The sequence below is a fragment of the Panthera leo genome, chromosome C2 (assembly GCF_018350215.1).
Source record: "Panthera leo isolate Ple1 chromosome C2, P.leo_Ple1_pat1.1, whole genome shotgun sequence".
Taxonomy (NCBI): Eukaryota; Metazoa; Chordata; class Mammalia; order Carnivora; family Felidae; genus Panthera; species Panthera leo.
In genome coordinates, this window is record NC_056687.1 from 146,282,439 (window position 1) to 146,296,106 (window position 13,668).

Below are 13,668 nucleotides of genomic sequence, written 5' to 3' on the forward strand. Positions count from 1 at the left end.
TTTTAAGTTTTTTTTTTAACTTTTATTTATTTTGAGACAGAGATAGAGAGCGAGCAGGGGAGGGGCAGAGAGAGAGGGAGACAGAATCCCAAGCAGGCTCCACACTGTCAGCACAGAGCCCAGTGTAGGGCTCGAACCCATAAACTGTGAGATCATGATCCAAGCTGAAGTCGAGAGCCGGGTGCTTAGCTGACTGAGCCACCCAGGCGTCCCTATAACTCAATTTTTTTTTAATGTCTGTAAGAGAAGACACTAGAAGTAATCAACTCACAAAGTGTGGGGATGTATCTGAAGGTCACCTTTCAAAGGTGCCTTGTTGGATCTCTGAGAAAGTAGACTAGATTCACGACATAAAAATTCCACCTCCTTCTCCCAAATTCAACATAGCTTTCAACCCAACTTCAACATAGCTTTCAACCCAACTTCACATGGAGAGACTGCACAGTGACTGTACTGCAATCAACTTGTGGTTCCTTAACTGATAACTTAGGATCTTAAGTCTCCCCTTCTTGTCTTATCTCCCATTAGTCCCCTACATGCGCCCTTCTTTCTGGGCAAAATTTCCCTTTTGCAATGCTCTTTCCATTCTTTGCCTTCCCGCTTTCTTCAGCACACATGGGTCGGCTTCTCTCTGCCCTTCAAAATCTTACTTGACCTTCACAACCCACATCAAAGCTCAGACTGCCCACTCCTCTGTGAAATCCCCGAAGTCAGCCCCAATCACACACATTTATCACATTCTTACTGGGACCCCCTGTTCTCTTGTCCAGTGAAAACTCACCCTTCCAATTAGACTATAAATTCTGTTCAAAGCTGAGCTTTTATCTTATTTGTCTTTATATCCCCCAGGGCCAAATATAATGGCTTACCCGTAGCTAATACTCAGTTAATATTTAATGACTGAATAGAGGCCAATTAAAAAGGAAAAAAGCTTACCAGCAAAGCAGTGCGCTCCAAAGTGAAGCCGGTCCAAAATATTTCACAAGTACAGATAAGACCAGAAAATATGCAATTATAAATATGTAAGCAAGAAATACCATCAGTGATTTTGCCTGGAATGTAGCTATTCTAAGTTCACGAGACACTTTCACCTTTATTCCTATTAGTTTTCCCAAATGCGTGTGATCAAAAATTCAGAATAAATCCCGTTCCACATTCAAAATCTTTTTTAAACGATATTTATTTTTGACTAATAGAATTGGAATAAGAATCCCAACCTATCAATGAATAAGAATACATCTATTCATTGATAATTCGACTCCAATAGGAAAGATAATCAATGTGATAAAGGATAATTGAGCAATTATAAGAGACACACAGAGGAGAAGTTCAAAGCACAGACGCCAGGCTGCGTGGATTTTCGTGCCACCTCTAATGCCTACTAACACGTGACCTTGGGCAGAGGACTTGACCTCCTGTGCCTCACTTTTTTCCTCATCCTTAAAAGAGAGTTAACACATAGCCCCTGCTTCTTAGTGTTTTTGTAAGGATTAAATGCACAAATTCATATGGAATAGTCCTGAGAACATCACCTGGCACACAGTAAACACTCCTAAGAGTAGATATTATTAGTAATAATTGAAGTATCAATTTGAATCTGAATTGGAGCCTGAATTTGAAACCTAGGCCCAGTAACTGGTGCCAGTCAGAAGTCAGACTTAACCAAGATTTCCAGTTGAGCTCAGACAAGCTCCTGAGAAGGACCTTTAGATAAATTTTAAAACTTTTCATACCCTTTTCCCCATTCTGCTTGTGTTTTACCAGTAACAAAAAGAATGTGCCCATGACAATGGAGAGCAGAGTATTTTTTAGGGCGTGTATAAATCAGATCATCAGGTTATTTATAATCAACACGGTTACAGCACAGAAGCTTCATTCCTGTGTTTCATGCCCTCATGGTCAAGGTCTGAGGTCTCAGCCAGTCTCCCAAGAAAAAGATGGCTGCCAAAGTTAGGTGCCAACCCTCCTAGGAAAGTAGATGCTGGGGGGAAGGGGGTGGGGCTCACACTTTGTTTCCCGGGATCCCCTTGAAACAAAGGTAGGAAGGAAATAATAGCATGAGCTTCCCATTTTCCCTTACATCGAACCACCAGATTGGGAAAGAACCTATCTTTCCCATTCCTCAGATTTCTGACAGGTGTCGTTTATTTTTACCTTCTCACTGACATCCGTAGCCTTCAAAACCACCTCTTCCATGATTAGCCTACAGGCCTCTTCCACAAATTTTTCTCCTGCTTTTGCGTCTGTTGTGGGGCCGTTCAGTACAACCCCATCCACGAGAACAGCACTCTTCTTACTTGGAACCATCTCTTGTTGATGGGGGTCTCCTGCAAGCACACAAACAGATCATGTCTGAGATGGAATCTAATCAGATCACAACAAAACACAAGGGGGAAAATGGATCACTACCCCAGCTTCGAATGGTGTATCTCTTTTTTTCAATGCTTTTATTTATTTTTGAGAAAGACAGAATGTGAGTGGGGGAGGGGCAGAGAGAGAGGGAGACACAGAATCGGAAGCAGGCTCCAGGCTCTGAGCTCTGAGCTGTCAGCACAGAGCCCGAAGCGGGGCTCGAACCCATGAACCGCGAGAACATGACCTGAGCCAAAGTTGGATGCTCAACCGACTGAGCCACCCAGGCGCCCCATATCTCTGTTAATACATGTGGGGCGTTGAAGCTGACCGTTTTTTATAGTTCCCAATGGCATAATAGAGTTAAGGAAAGAAAGTTCTATTTTCCATTCCTGCAGCATCTTGTTTAGCATCAGGGAGTGCGGAGGAGCTCAAGAAATGTAAATTCAACCTACTTTACTCACTCTTGCAAACACCTTTCAAACACATGTACAAAAAGATGATTGTAGACACAAGCCCATGTCTCTTTTGTGCACATACACTCTTCTGTAATTTGTTAAGGACTGCCATATATTCCTTTTGTAGGAATAAGTCATTCCTGAAGAAAAAATGATGTCTAGGTCACCTCTCTTAACTTTACACTTGAAGCTCATGCTTGGATCCTGAGAAACTTAACAGAAACCCATGGGGGAGGGGAAGAAAAAAAAAAAAAGAGGTTAGAGTGGGAGAGAGCCAAAGCATAAGAGACTCTTAAAAACTGAGAACAAACTGAGGGTTGATGGGGGGGTGGGAGGGAAGGGAGGGTGGGTGATGGGTATTGAGGAGGGCACCTTTTGGGATGAGCACTGGGTGTTGTATGGAAACCAATTTGACAATAAATTTCATATATTGGAAAAAAAATTCAAAAAAATAAAAAAGAAAGTCTAAAAAAATAAATAAAAAAAAAAATAAATGACCCTCTATATTAAAGACACTGCTTTTGTCCCTGAGGGCCCCTCCTTACATATACTCAGCCACTTTTTTATGGAAGAAGAAGAAAAGACAAGTGAGATGCATGATGGTTGGTGTAAACCCACATTTGATACCCTTAAATTTTTCAAACTTTCAGTTTGGGCACAGGCAGAAGGATGGAACAGAACATTTTCAGGAAGGTACAACTGCCAGTCAGTGACTAAAGGTTAAAAGTCAACATGGAAATCTATATCTGAGAATAAAGGTTACTGCCTACCCAAAATAGCCCTCCACAAAAATAATTCTGGCAACTTCATCCAAATATTCCACCAATATCTGCTACAAGCTTTGATTCAATTTTATTCTTTCTCTAATCAGGGTCTCTCTTTCCTCCTGTATTGTACATTGTGGAAATTTCCAGAAACAAGTTTTAAAACTATTTTTCAGCACCACACCCAGAACAGTGCCTTGCTTGTACTTTGTAAGTCTACCTTAAACATGCCAGTGGCCCATAAGCGTTTCAAATATTTTTATGCTTACTAAAGCATAAAAAGCATAACAGTATTAACATTTATTATGCCTTAAAGTCTGTCTTTTCCTCAAAGTAGTACATTTTGGTAAAATTCTGTGGCTTTACTTCTGTTACCGGCAAACCCAATTGGTGTCCATGGAGGCAGATAAAAATGGCACAGGCAGATTCCCCAATTTGGGAAAGCCGGGTTCTGCAGCAGAGGATCAATCTTTTAACCTCATGCTGAAGGGTAAACCATCCAGAGCTCCAAGGATGGATTTCAGTTCCACCCTTCACTTTGACTTATCTTTCACTTGAAAGGGTGCATTCAACATGGCTCAGGGCCAAATGTGGAAGCCCGGGGTTTGAGCTTTCAGATGGGAAGCCTGTAACACCTAAAGGCACTTTCCTCCCTCCCAATTTTAGGTTCTAAAAATAAACTGGAAAAGAGGGCGATTATTCAGGGAACCCTGGTTATGTCAGTAGGCAGGGCTATTATTAGGCAGAGAGAAAAAGTTAGTTTTTTTTAACCTCATTAGTAGGATTTCAGGTTTTTATCGTTCAGGGAATAGCAGTCACTCTGTAGCCCTCTCAGAATCAATCTCTCTCTCTCTCTCTCTCTCTCTCTCTCCCCTCTCTCTCTCTGTTTCTCTCTCTCACACACACACACAAAATGTCAAACACCCACTTGCAACCAGAAAAGCAGTGAAATTGAAACTAAAGTCATCTCTGTCTCCACAGCAAAGAAATCCCCATATTTCATGCAATTATCTGTGAGAAAATCTATAAAAACTATAAAGAACTGGAGACAGATTATGCTTCTTTTCTTGATATATACATTCTAATTCTATTGCCAGATGTGACAATGTGCCTCTTCTTCCCCATGCTTTTTCCCAGGTTGTGTAAGTAGGTCAAACTGTGATCTTCTGGGATATGTACTCAGGATTTCCAATCTAACTGCTAGTGTGTATAGTGGTTAATAATGAAGTCTTTCAATGGGAAGAATCTTCCATGAAGAATAAATCCAAAATATGACTGTTTTTCATCACCCCTTCCCCTACCACCTTAGTCCAGACCACCATCAAAAGCTTGGATTAGTGCAGTAGCCTCCCAGCTAACCCTTGGCTCTCACCTTTGTCCTGCATGTCGTATGGACTATGCTCAACATAGTAGCTCTTATGTTCCCCTTGAATCGATATGTCAGATCAAGGCTGACTTAAACCATCCAATGGCTCTGTATCTCATCAACCAAAAAGTCAAAGTCCTTATAATGAGCTCTAAGGCCCTAAATGATCTCCTGTCCCCATCATCTCCTGGACTTCAAACCTCATCTATTACTACTGTCCTCCAAGCTCCCCAAGTTCCATCCACCTTGGCCTCTTCACTATTCTTCACTCTTTTCTTAAACATGAGTTTCTCAAAGAGGCCTTCTTGACGACCTGATTTCAAACTGTAGCCACTTCTCACCTCCACCTTCTTTCTCTGCTTTATTTGACTCAAAATTAGTGACCATGATGTGACATATAATATAAACTTATTTACTTATTTGTCTAAGTATCTGTCTCTCCAACAGAGGTTTGGCTGTATAAGCTTCTGTCTGTTGGTTTCACTTGTGTTTCTGTAGCACCTCGAAAGCACCTGGCAATTTATAGGAGTCTGATAAGCCTTTGTTGGCTATTACATAGAAGAAGCTCTCCTTGACCCTTCAACCAACCAATGATAATGTCCCCTTCTCTGAGATGCCATTGTAAGTCACCTGACTAACTGAGCGGGAGACAACTTTGGCTGGGGACGGGGTAGATATAGAATACAAGTCATACAATCCATGGCCTACAGAAGACACGGGAGGAACAGGAAGAAGAACAGGGAGGAGGTTCAACAGGAAACTGAGCTGTACCTTCCTTTTCTTGTAGGAATTTGACTTCTGAAAGTCAGTCCATCCAGCCTCACCCTAAGAACCACACTTCCAAATGTGAAAGGCAGTCGACCCCTTAAACTCTGACTTGTGAAGGTCCACCGGCTCTCCAATCCCATGCCTCCCAAAGCTCTGTATGAGATCAATGTTTGCTTTGTTCAAAGAGATGCACAGATTTCCTTGGTGAGCAACCAATACATTCAACTTCAAATACTGTTTCAGTTCTTGAGCAGTGGCCTCTTCCTTTGACGCAGGATTAAGTAAATTAACACAGACGAAGACTTAAAACAGTGCCTGCTAGGTAGTGGGCACGCAAAAAAAAAAAAAGTCATTAATATTAGCTGGCTCAATAAATTTTAGCTAACAGTAACAGGCAACCAATAATACTTATTAAATACATAAGTGCACGGAGGAGAAGTGAAACTCCCTGTGACAGTAAGCTACAATAGTAGAAAGGGAAAATCTCCTCAGCGTGGTCAAATGACAAGGTAATGAACTCTAGACCAAGGGGCCACAGTGGAAGAGTAGAAAGAGGGGCCACAGAGTGGGGGGTTGCCCCATAAACACAGCAGTACTTCCTGCCAGAATGTTCAGGACACAAGATGGCGGTCATGCAGTTCAGCCCCCACTGAGCGGGCAGCTCTCCACACCTCCTGCCTTGTCACTCTCCAGCTTGCACTGTGGTTTCTGTGCAGCGGTTTGATTTCTTGCACCAGACTGTAAAATCCTACAGGAAAAGGATGCGTGTCTCATTTTCCTGGTCACGTCAGAAACCCGTTCGGCAGCTAGCACGGGTAGGCACTCAGTAACTCTGAGGACCGCCTGGCTGACGGCAGAGACGTCTGGGAAGTCATCTTAAGCAATCCCTTCATACAATCCAAAGATCCCCTGCACAACCCAGTGGCCACGATGTCAGGTTAGCTGAGTTCTAGTCTCACTTGATCTCTCCCAAGCTCCCCGATCCTGGGAGAGTACAACCTCTTTGTGTCTCAGTTTCCTTATCCACAAAATAGGACACAAAGGAAAGTGCTGGGCTGGCTACCAGAAAAGCTGAGTAAGATTCAGATGCCTAAGTTGCTACTCAAACGATTTTGTTCTAGGCTGCGTTCAAAATCTGGAATTCAGCAAGCCCTCTAACTTATACTAACGCTGCTGAAACACACTAATGTCCAGCTGGACTTACAATTCACTGTTCTGGTGACCGCTAAGGTCCTCCCAAAATCTAACAGCTTTAGTTGTCTAGGCTCTCTCTAATACTTAGGCATTCATTTCAACAAGCATGTAGCCATCACCTGCCACACAGGCCACCACACAGGCCCCAGTTTAGGGGCCAAACACGCGAAGGGGATCATTTCTTCAAGGACCTCCAAGTCTCACGGGGAGATTAGGTCCTCAAAATTTACAGCCACACGAGACATGTCTACAGGCTACGTGTCCAGCTCTGTTCTCGAAGTTTTACAGATTTAACAAATTTAACGGTCGCAAAAACTCCAGTTATGTATTCCGTGTTACGGCTGAGGAAACTGAGACCAGACGGTTTAACTGGCTTGCCCAGCGTCACAGAGCTAGTAAATGGTGAAACCGGGGTAAATAACATACTGAAGCTCTGGGGAGGACCAACAAGATTCTGTTCCGCAGGCATCTACAGTTTGTAAGGCCATGTCAGGGAGGTAGTAATGACAGCAAGATAAAGTAGACTCAATTCCTGTCCCCAGTTAACTGAGAGCCTCAGAGTACTGAATAACCAACCAGAAGACAGTAGGTGTCCAATGGCACGAGAAGGACCCTCATAAGATGTTTTGAATATAAACTATGCCGACATTCGTGGTTAAGGCTCAGGGTTGTAAGAGAAGTCGAGGTATCGGGGGAAACTTCTGAATTAGAGGACGTGTCTTCTCCTTGAGTATCGGTATAATGAATAATCATAATTTTAAAACTGCATCACGTAGAGTGGCACCCCACTGACAGCTGGAATGGTCACAAAAATTCCTCTCAGCGTGACTTCACGTACGCATCTGTGTCATTTCCACAGGCTTTGGCAGTAAGTGGGTACATGTCTAATTTCTCTTCCACAGGGCTCTGAGCCAAATACGGGGAGACTTCTTTCAACTATCATCTAAATCTCTCTCTCTCTCTCTCTCTTTTTTTTTTCTAGTTAGAACTACTCCAGTTTCTTCAATGGTTTCTGATAGCCCATGGTCACGAGTCTGGGTCAGTTTATTTCTATCTTATAAAAGGAGGCATAGCACAAAAATCCAGGTGTGGTATCCCCAACTCTAGAATACAGTGAATTCAGGGGCGCCTGGGTGGCTGAGTTGGTTAAGCATCTGACTTTGGTTCAGGTCATGATCTCACAGTTCATGAGATCGAGCCCCACGCTGGGCTCTGTGCGACAGCTCAGAGCCTGGAGCCTGCTTCAGATTCTGTGTCTCCCTCTCTCTCTGCCCCTCCCCCACTCATGCTCTGTCTCTCTCTATCCCTCTCTCAAAAATAAATAAACATTAATTTTTTTTTAATTTAAATAGAGTGAATTCATATTTCCCGTGCTCTGGTCACCATGATTCCATTAATAAGGCTCCCATGAGCACCCTAGCTGATACCAAAGCTTAAGCTTTGGAACCAGGCAGATCCTGGTCCAAATTCTAATTGTGCTCCTGTGACTTCATCCATGTTATTTACATTCCATGTGATTCAGATTTTTTATCTGGTGAAGGGAGGAAATAGACATGTCTATTTTAAGGAGTCACTGGAAGGGTTAAATGTGGCAAAGCATGTAAGGTGCTGAGCAAAGTGCCAGGAACAGTCTAAAGATAACAAGAAATAGTAACTATTAATGTGACTGAGTCTATATGAACTCTTTTTTGGCACCCACATTCCACTGTTGGCTCAGGTAAAAGTTAGAATTAATAGCCTTAGGTCTTTATCAGAAAGTCTGCCAGTTAGAGCCAAGAGTCCCATCCAAGACTCTTTAATCATTAAGAGAAAATTAGCAATAGGAAAATAATGCTTGCTTCCAAAGGATAGGAAGGAGGAACAATAGATCAAAAGAGGAATCCAGGCATCTGGGTGGGAGCCAAGGAACGCTTCCAAAAACTTGTGCAAAAGACAATGGGGACCAAGGGAGGTCTGAGAGTCGGGACCTGGAAAGCCCAATAGGCCGGTCCAAGATGGGCATGAAAATCAACGCCTGCAAAAGAGGATAGCATTAATTAATAAATTAATAAGGGACAATTACCAAGCACCAACTTGGTGCCTAGGGATACAGAGATAAGAAACACAGAGTTTCTGTCCTCAAGTTGCTAAACATCTGAAAAGAGAATATTTAGGGAGACAGAGTGAAGGAAAGTACGGCTGAAAGAGCAAGCTGAAGAAACACCCTTCTGTTCTGGAGTTTTCTACTTCCGGTGTCTCTTCTAATCTTAAAAGAGCGGATGCCCAATTTAACTTGATGTACCTGGGTGGTACTGCTGGGCTCGTAAATTGTTTGCATCCCTTTCAAATTTCATGCCCGTTTTTAAGCCATTTTGTTGTCTTAAAACAACATATCAATGAGAGGGTAACTATGGGCAACCTACGATTAAAAAGACTATAGAAAATAAACAAAGATTAATAAATAACAACAATACAAGGCATTGGTCACAAAACCTCTGGAGATTTGGGTAATAGTAACGAATGTAGGGATTTAGCTTCTGAATCTACCTCTGCGATGCTGCAGAATCACAGAGCCTTTTTAGGAACTGAATGATTTCCACAGTGCGACCCACAAATATGACGACATAGGAGTAAAAGGCAAAACTATGCTTACAATATTATTCAGCTAAAGAGGGGTGGCTATCCATAGGCAGAGAGAAAGAAAGAAATTAAGAAATTAGCTGAAATCCACAGTGAATCAATATTGCTTATATTTACACTTTGTGAAATATTTACTGAATATTGTGTGCAAGACATTGGGATAGGCACGGTGGGGGAACTCAGAGATGAATCAGACACACAGATGGTAACCTCAAAATCTCGTAAGGAAAATTAGACATGTTTACGAATACCTAGAATCCCATCCAGAGGGTATAAAGTGTGAAGCTCGAGGTCAGACAAAGCACACTGAAATTCCAAAGAAGAGCTTCCGAATGTGCGAAGCAGAAAGGCCACCTGGCTTAGACGGTAGTTAGGATGACCGTTCATTCAACCATTCAGCAAATACTTACTTAGTGCCCGTCATGTTCAAGACGAACAAGAAGACACAAATTGACATTTACTTGGGTAGACAGGAGATGTAGTCAATAAAAAGGCAAACAGATAGCCAATTAAAATAATTGCAGGCTCTAATAAATGCTCTAAAGGAAATTACTTGAATGACTCAATAGAATAAGGAGAAGAAGCTATTTTAGATCTGGTCCTGGGAAACTATTTCTAAGGCAGAGACATTTGTACTGACGTGTTTTAGGGAACCAGATGTAAAAAAGATGTGGCAAGAGAACAGCCTAGCAGGAAGGAACAGAAAAGGCAAATAATCTGTAAATTGGCCCCTGAAAGAAACAGAAAAGGACTGTGCAGCCTAAGTGGGAGGAAAAGGGAAAAGAAGGAACCAAGTGAGCTTTGGAAAGACCGACAGGGAGCAGATCAGGTAAGGTGTTTTATTCTAAAAGCGACACGAAGCCGCTTAAGGGTTTTAAACAGAGGAGTAACATGATGGGATTTACATTTATAGAAGATTAGTCTGATTCCATGCAGAGGCGCATGTGGACGTAGATTACTGAGGAAATCCTGTGGAAGGTCCAGGCAACAGAGAACTGAAGCTTTGATGTGAAGGTAGCAGTGGAGATGCAGAGAAGTGCTGTGCTACGGGAGACATTTTGGTGGGAAAGCCAAGAGGACTTGCTGGTGAATTGAACGTAGGGGGTAAATAAAACAGTAGGATCTAAGGTGACTCTTGGGTTTGGCACCTGTGCCACCAGGCAAACGGTGGAGCCCTGGGCTGACACGGAGACCACTGGAAAAGGGCAAGTTAGTCAAGAATGTGGGCGGGGCAGGCTTAGGGAACCAAGATTTATTTCTCATTAGTACGAATTGGTTGTGATGGGGGTAGAAACAAACGTCATGGCAAAAACATTCACGATAAAAAGGCAACGCGAACCAGGTAAAAACCAAAAAACGAAAAACAATGAATGTGTATGTTGGTGTCCAGGAAATCCCAACAATTTGTTTGTCCAAGAGGCAAGGTCTATAAATGGGGGAAGTGAGTGTTGGGAGGGTGGCATGGGGACTGATCTTGCAGTAACTTGAATAGAAAGAATTTAGGTGTTACTTGGTGGGCAGTAGGAAGCCTTATCTATGACGGGATAAGAAGAGGGCTTTAGAAAGATTTAACAGGTGTAGAGGTCAGATGGCAGGTCAAGAATTGGAGGTGGGGAGATAGGATGGTGATACTCCAGGCCAGGGAGAGGGAGAACATGAACTAGGCAGTGGACAGAATGGTAGGTTTGTATTTATTTCAACCTCTCCCCATAATAGTGCTGCTGTAAACTTGAAGCCAGGAATCCTGTGTCTTTCTAATGAGTCCTAAAGCTGTCCAAAGACAGGGTAGTTTCCTATTCTCCAGGAAATCTATGTTCTAATGACCTTTGGATGATAAGGTGACAGAATAAGGCGAGAAAAAAATCATTTTGTGCATCCATGCATCAGTTCCTCTCTTGCAAAGCGCTGGCGAACATATAACATTTTTTGGAGGTGACATGTTCCCATCACCTAGGGTTTTGTTTTATGAGATCCTGTTGTGTTAGCATCTCGGATGCTAGTCAAATGATTCAGATTCTGTTGAAACACAAAGGCATCCCCTTCAACAGAAGAGGTGGGTGCTTAAACACCATCCATTTTCTGAGAGGACAAGTTCCTCACAAAGGAGTCTAAAGCACCCAAAAAAAAATAGCTGTCAGAGCCCCACCAATAGCCAATAAATGCATGGTGTCCCATAAACCCTATTTATTTATTTATTTATTCACTTATAATTTTATTTTTCTTCTAGACGGTGGTATAAATGGTGCCCCATAGAGTGTGCAGGGTACAACCTGCACAACTGTAAACAGCAGCCCAGGCTGTTCGGCTACTCAGACAGGCCTTAGTTGTTGTTATTTATTTGTTTCGGTTTGTTTTCTTTTTGCCTTTTGACCCCCTTCGTCCATTTCTCCTACCCTGACTCCCCATCTCTGGCAGCCACCCATCTGTTCTCTGCGTCTATGAGTCTGCGTCTTTATGGGTGGTTTTTTGTTTTGTTTCGTCTTAAGATTCTACATCTAAGAGAACCCATACAGTATTTGCCTTTCTCTGTCTGACTTATTTCACTTAGCATAATGCCCTTGAGGTCCATCCATGTCACGTCAAACGGCAAGCTTTCATTCTTTTTTAGGGCTGAAGGACGTTCCACTCTATATGTATGCACACATAACCACAATGTCTTTATTCAGTCATCCATCGACGAACATCTGGGTTCCTTCCATATCTTGACTACTATAAATAATGCTGCAATAAACATAGGGATGCAAATCTTTTTCATTTTCTTCAGATAAATACCCAAAAGTGGAACTGCTGGATCATATGATAATTCTATTTTTAGTTTTTTGAGGTATCTTCATACTGTTTTCCCCGGTGGCTGCACCAATTTACATTCCCGCCAACAGTGCACAAACATTTCTTTTTCTCCACATCTTTGCCAACATTTGTTATTTCTAGTCTTTTTGATATTAGCCATTCTAACACGTATGAGGGGGTATCTCGCTGTGATTGTCATTTGCATTTCTCTGATGATTAATGATGTTGAGCTCCTTTTCATGTACTTGTACATGTACAAGTGCTTTTCATGTACATCTATATGTCTTCTTTGGGAAAATGTCTACTCAGATCTTCTGCCCATTTTTTAATCAGATTGTTTGAGTTCTTCTGTATGAACTATGAGTTCTTTATGTATTTTGGATATTAGTTCCTTATCAGACATATGACCGGCAAATATTTTCTCCTATTCAGTGGGTTATTCTTTCATTTTGTTGATGGTTTCCTTTGCTATGCAGAAGCTTGTATGATGTAATCCCAGTTATTTATATTTACTTTGGTTGCTCTTGCTTTTTGGTTTCAGATGACTAAAAAAAATCATCTCCAAGACTTATGTCAAGGAGCTTACTGCCTTTGTTTTCTTCTAGGAGCTTTCTGGTTTCAGGTCTTATGTTCAGGTTTTTAATCCATTTTGAGTTAATTTTTGTGTATGGTGTAAGATAGTCCAGTTTCATTCTTTTGCATGTGATTATTCAGTTTTCCCAACACCATTCATTAAATAGACTGTCCTTTCCCCAATGTATATTCTTCATGCCTTCGTCATAAATTAATAGACCACATATGTGTTTATTTATGGGCTTTATTCTGTTACATTGATCTATGTGTCTGTTTTAATGCCAATGGTATACTATATTGATTACTATAGCTTTGAAATATAGTTTGAAATCATGGAGTGTGATGCCTCCAACTTCTTATTTCTCAAAGTTGCTTTGGCGTTATGGGGTGGGGGGGCTCCACATAGATTTTAGAATTATTTGTTCTATTTCTTTGGAAATATGCCACTGGATTTTGATAGTGATTGCATTGAATTTGTGCATTGTCTTGGGTAGCTTGGACATTTTAACAATATTAATTCTTCCAATCCAGGAACATGGAATACCTTTCCATTTCTGTGTCTTCTTCAATTTCTTGCCTTCATGTCTTGTAGTTTCAATGTATATGTCGTTCATCTGCTTGATTGAATTTATCCCTGGTTTTTAATTCTTTTTGATGAAATTACAAACAGAATTGTTTTGGGGGCGCCTGGGTGGCTCAGTCGGTTAAATGTCCGACTTTGGCTCAGGTCATGATCTCATGGCTTGTGAGTTCTAGCCTGGCATCGGGCTCTGTGCTGACAGCT

At 41.8% G+C, this 13,668-nt stretch overlaps 1 protein-coding gene across 1 annotated transcript in view; it reads right to left on the reverse strand.

Moving 5' to 3' along the window:
* Positions 1–13,668, reverse strand: part of GADL1 (glutamate decarboxylase like 1) — a 279,311-nt gene that overhangs the window by 136,551 nt on the left and 129,092 nt on the right. Inside the window, exon 5 of the mRNA XM_042955688.1 lies at positions 2,155–2,327. Within this exon, the coding sequence (XP_042811622.1) occupies positions 2,155–2,307 (153 nt within the window). The 5' untranslated portion in view covers positions 2,308–2,327. The remainder of the gene's footprint in view (positions 1–2,154; positions 2,328–13,668) is intronic.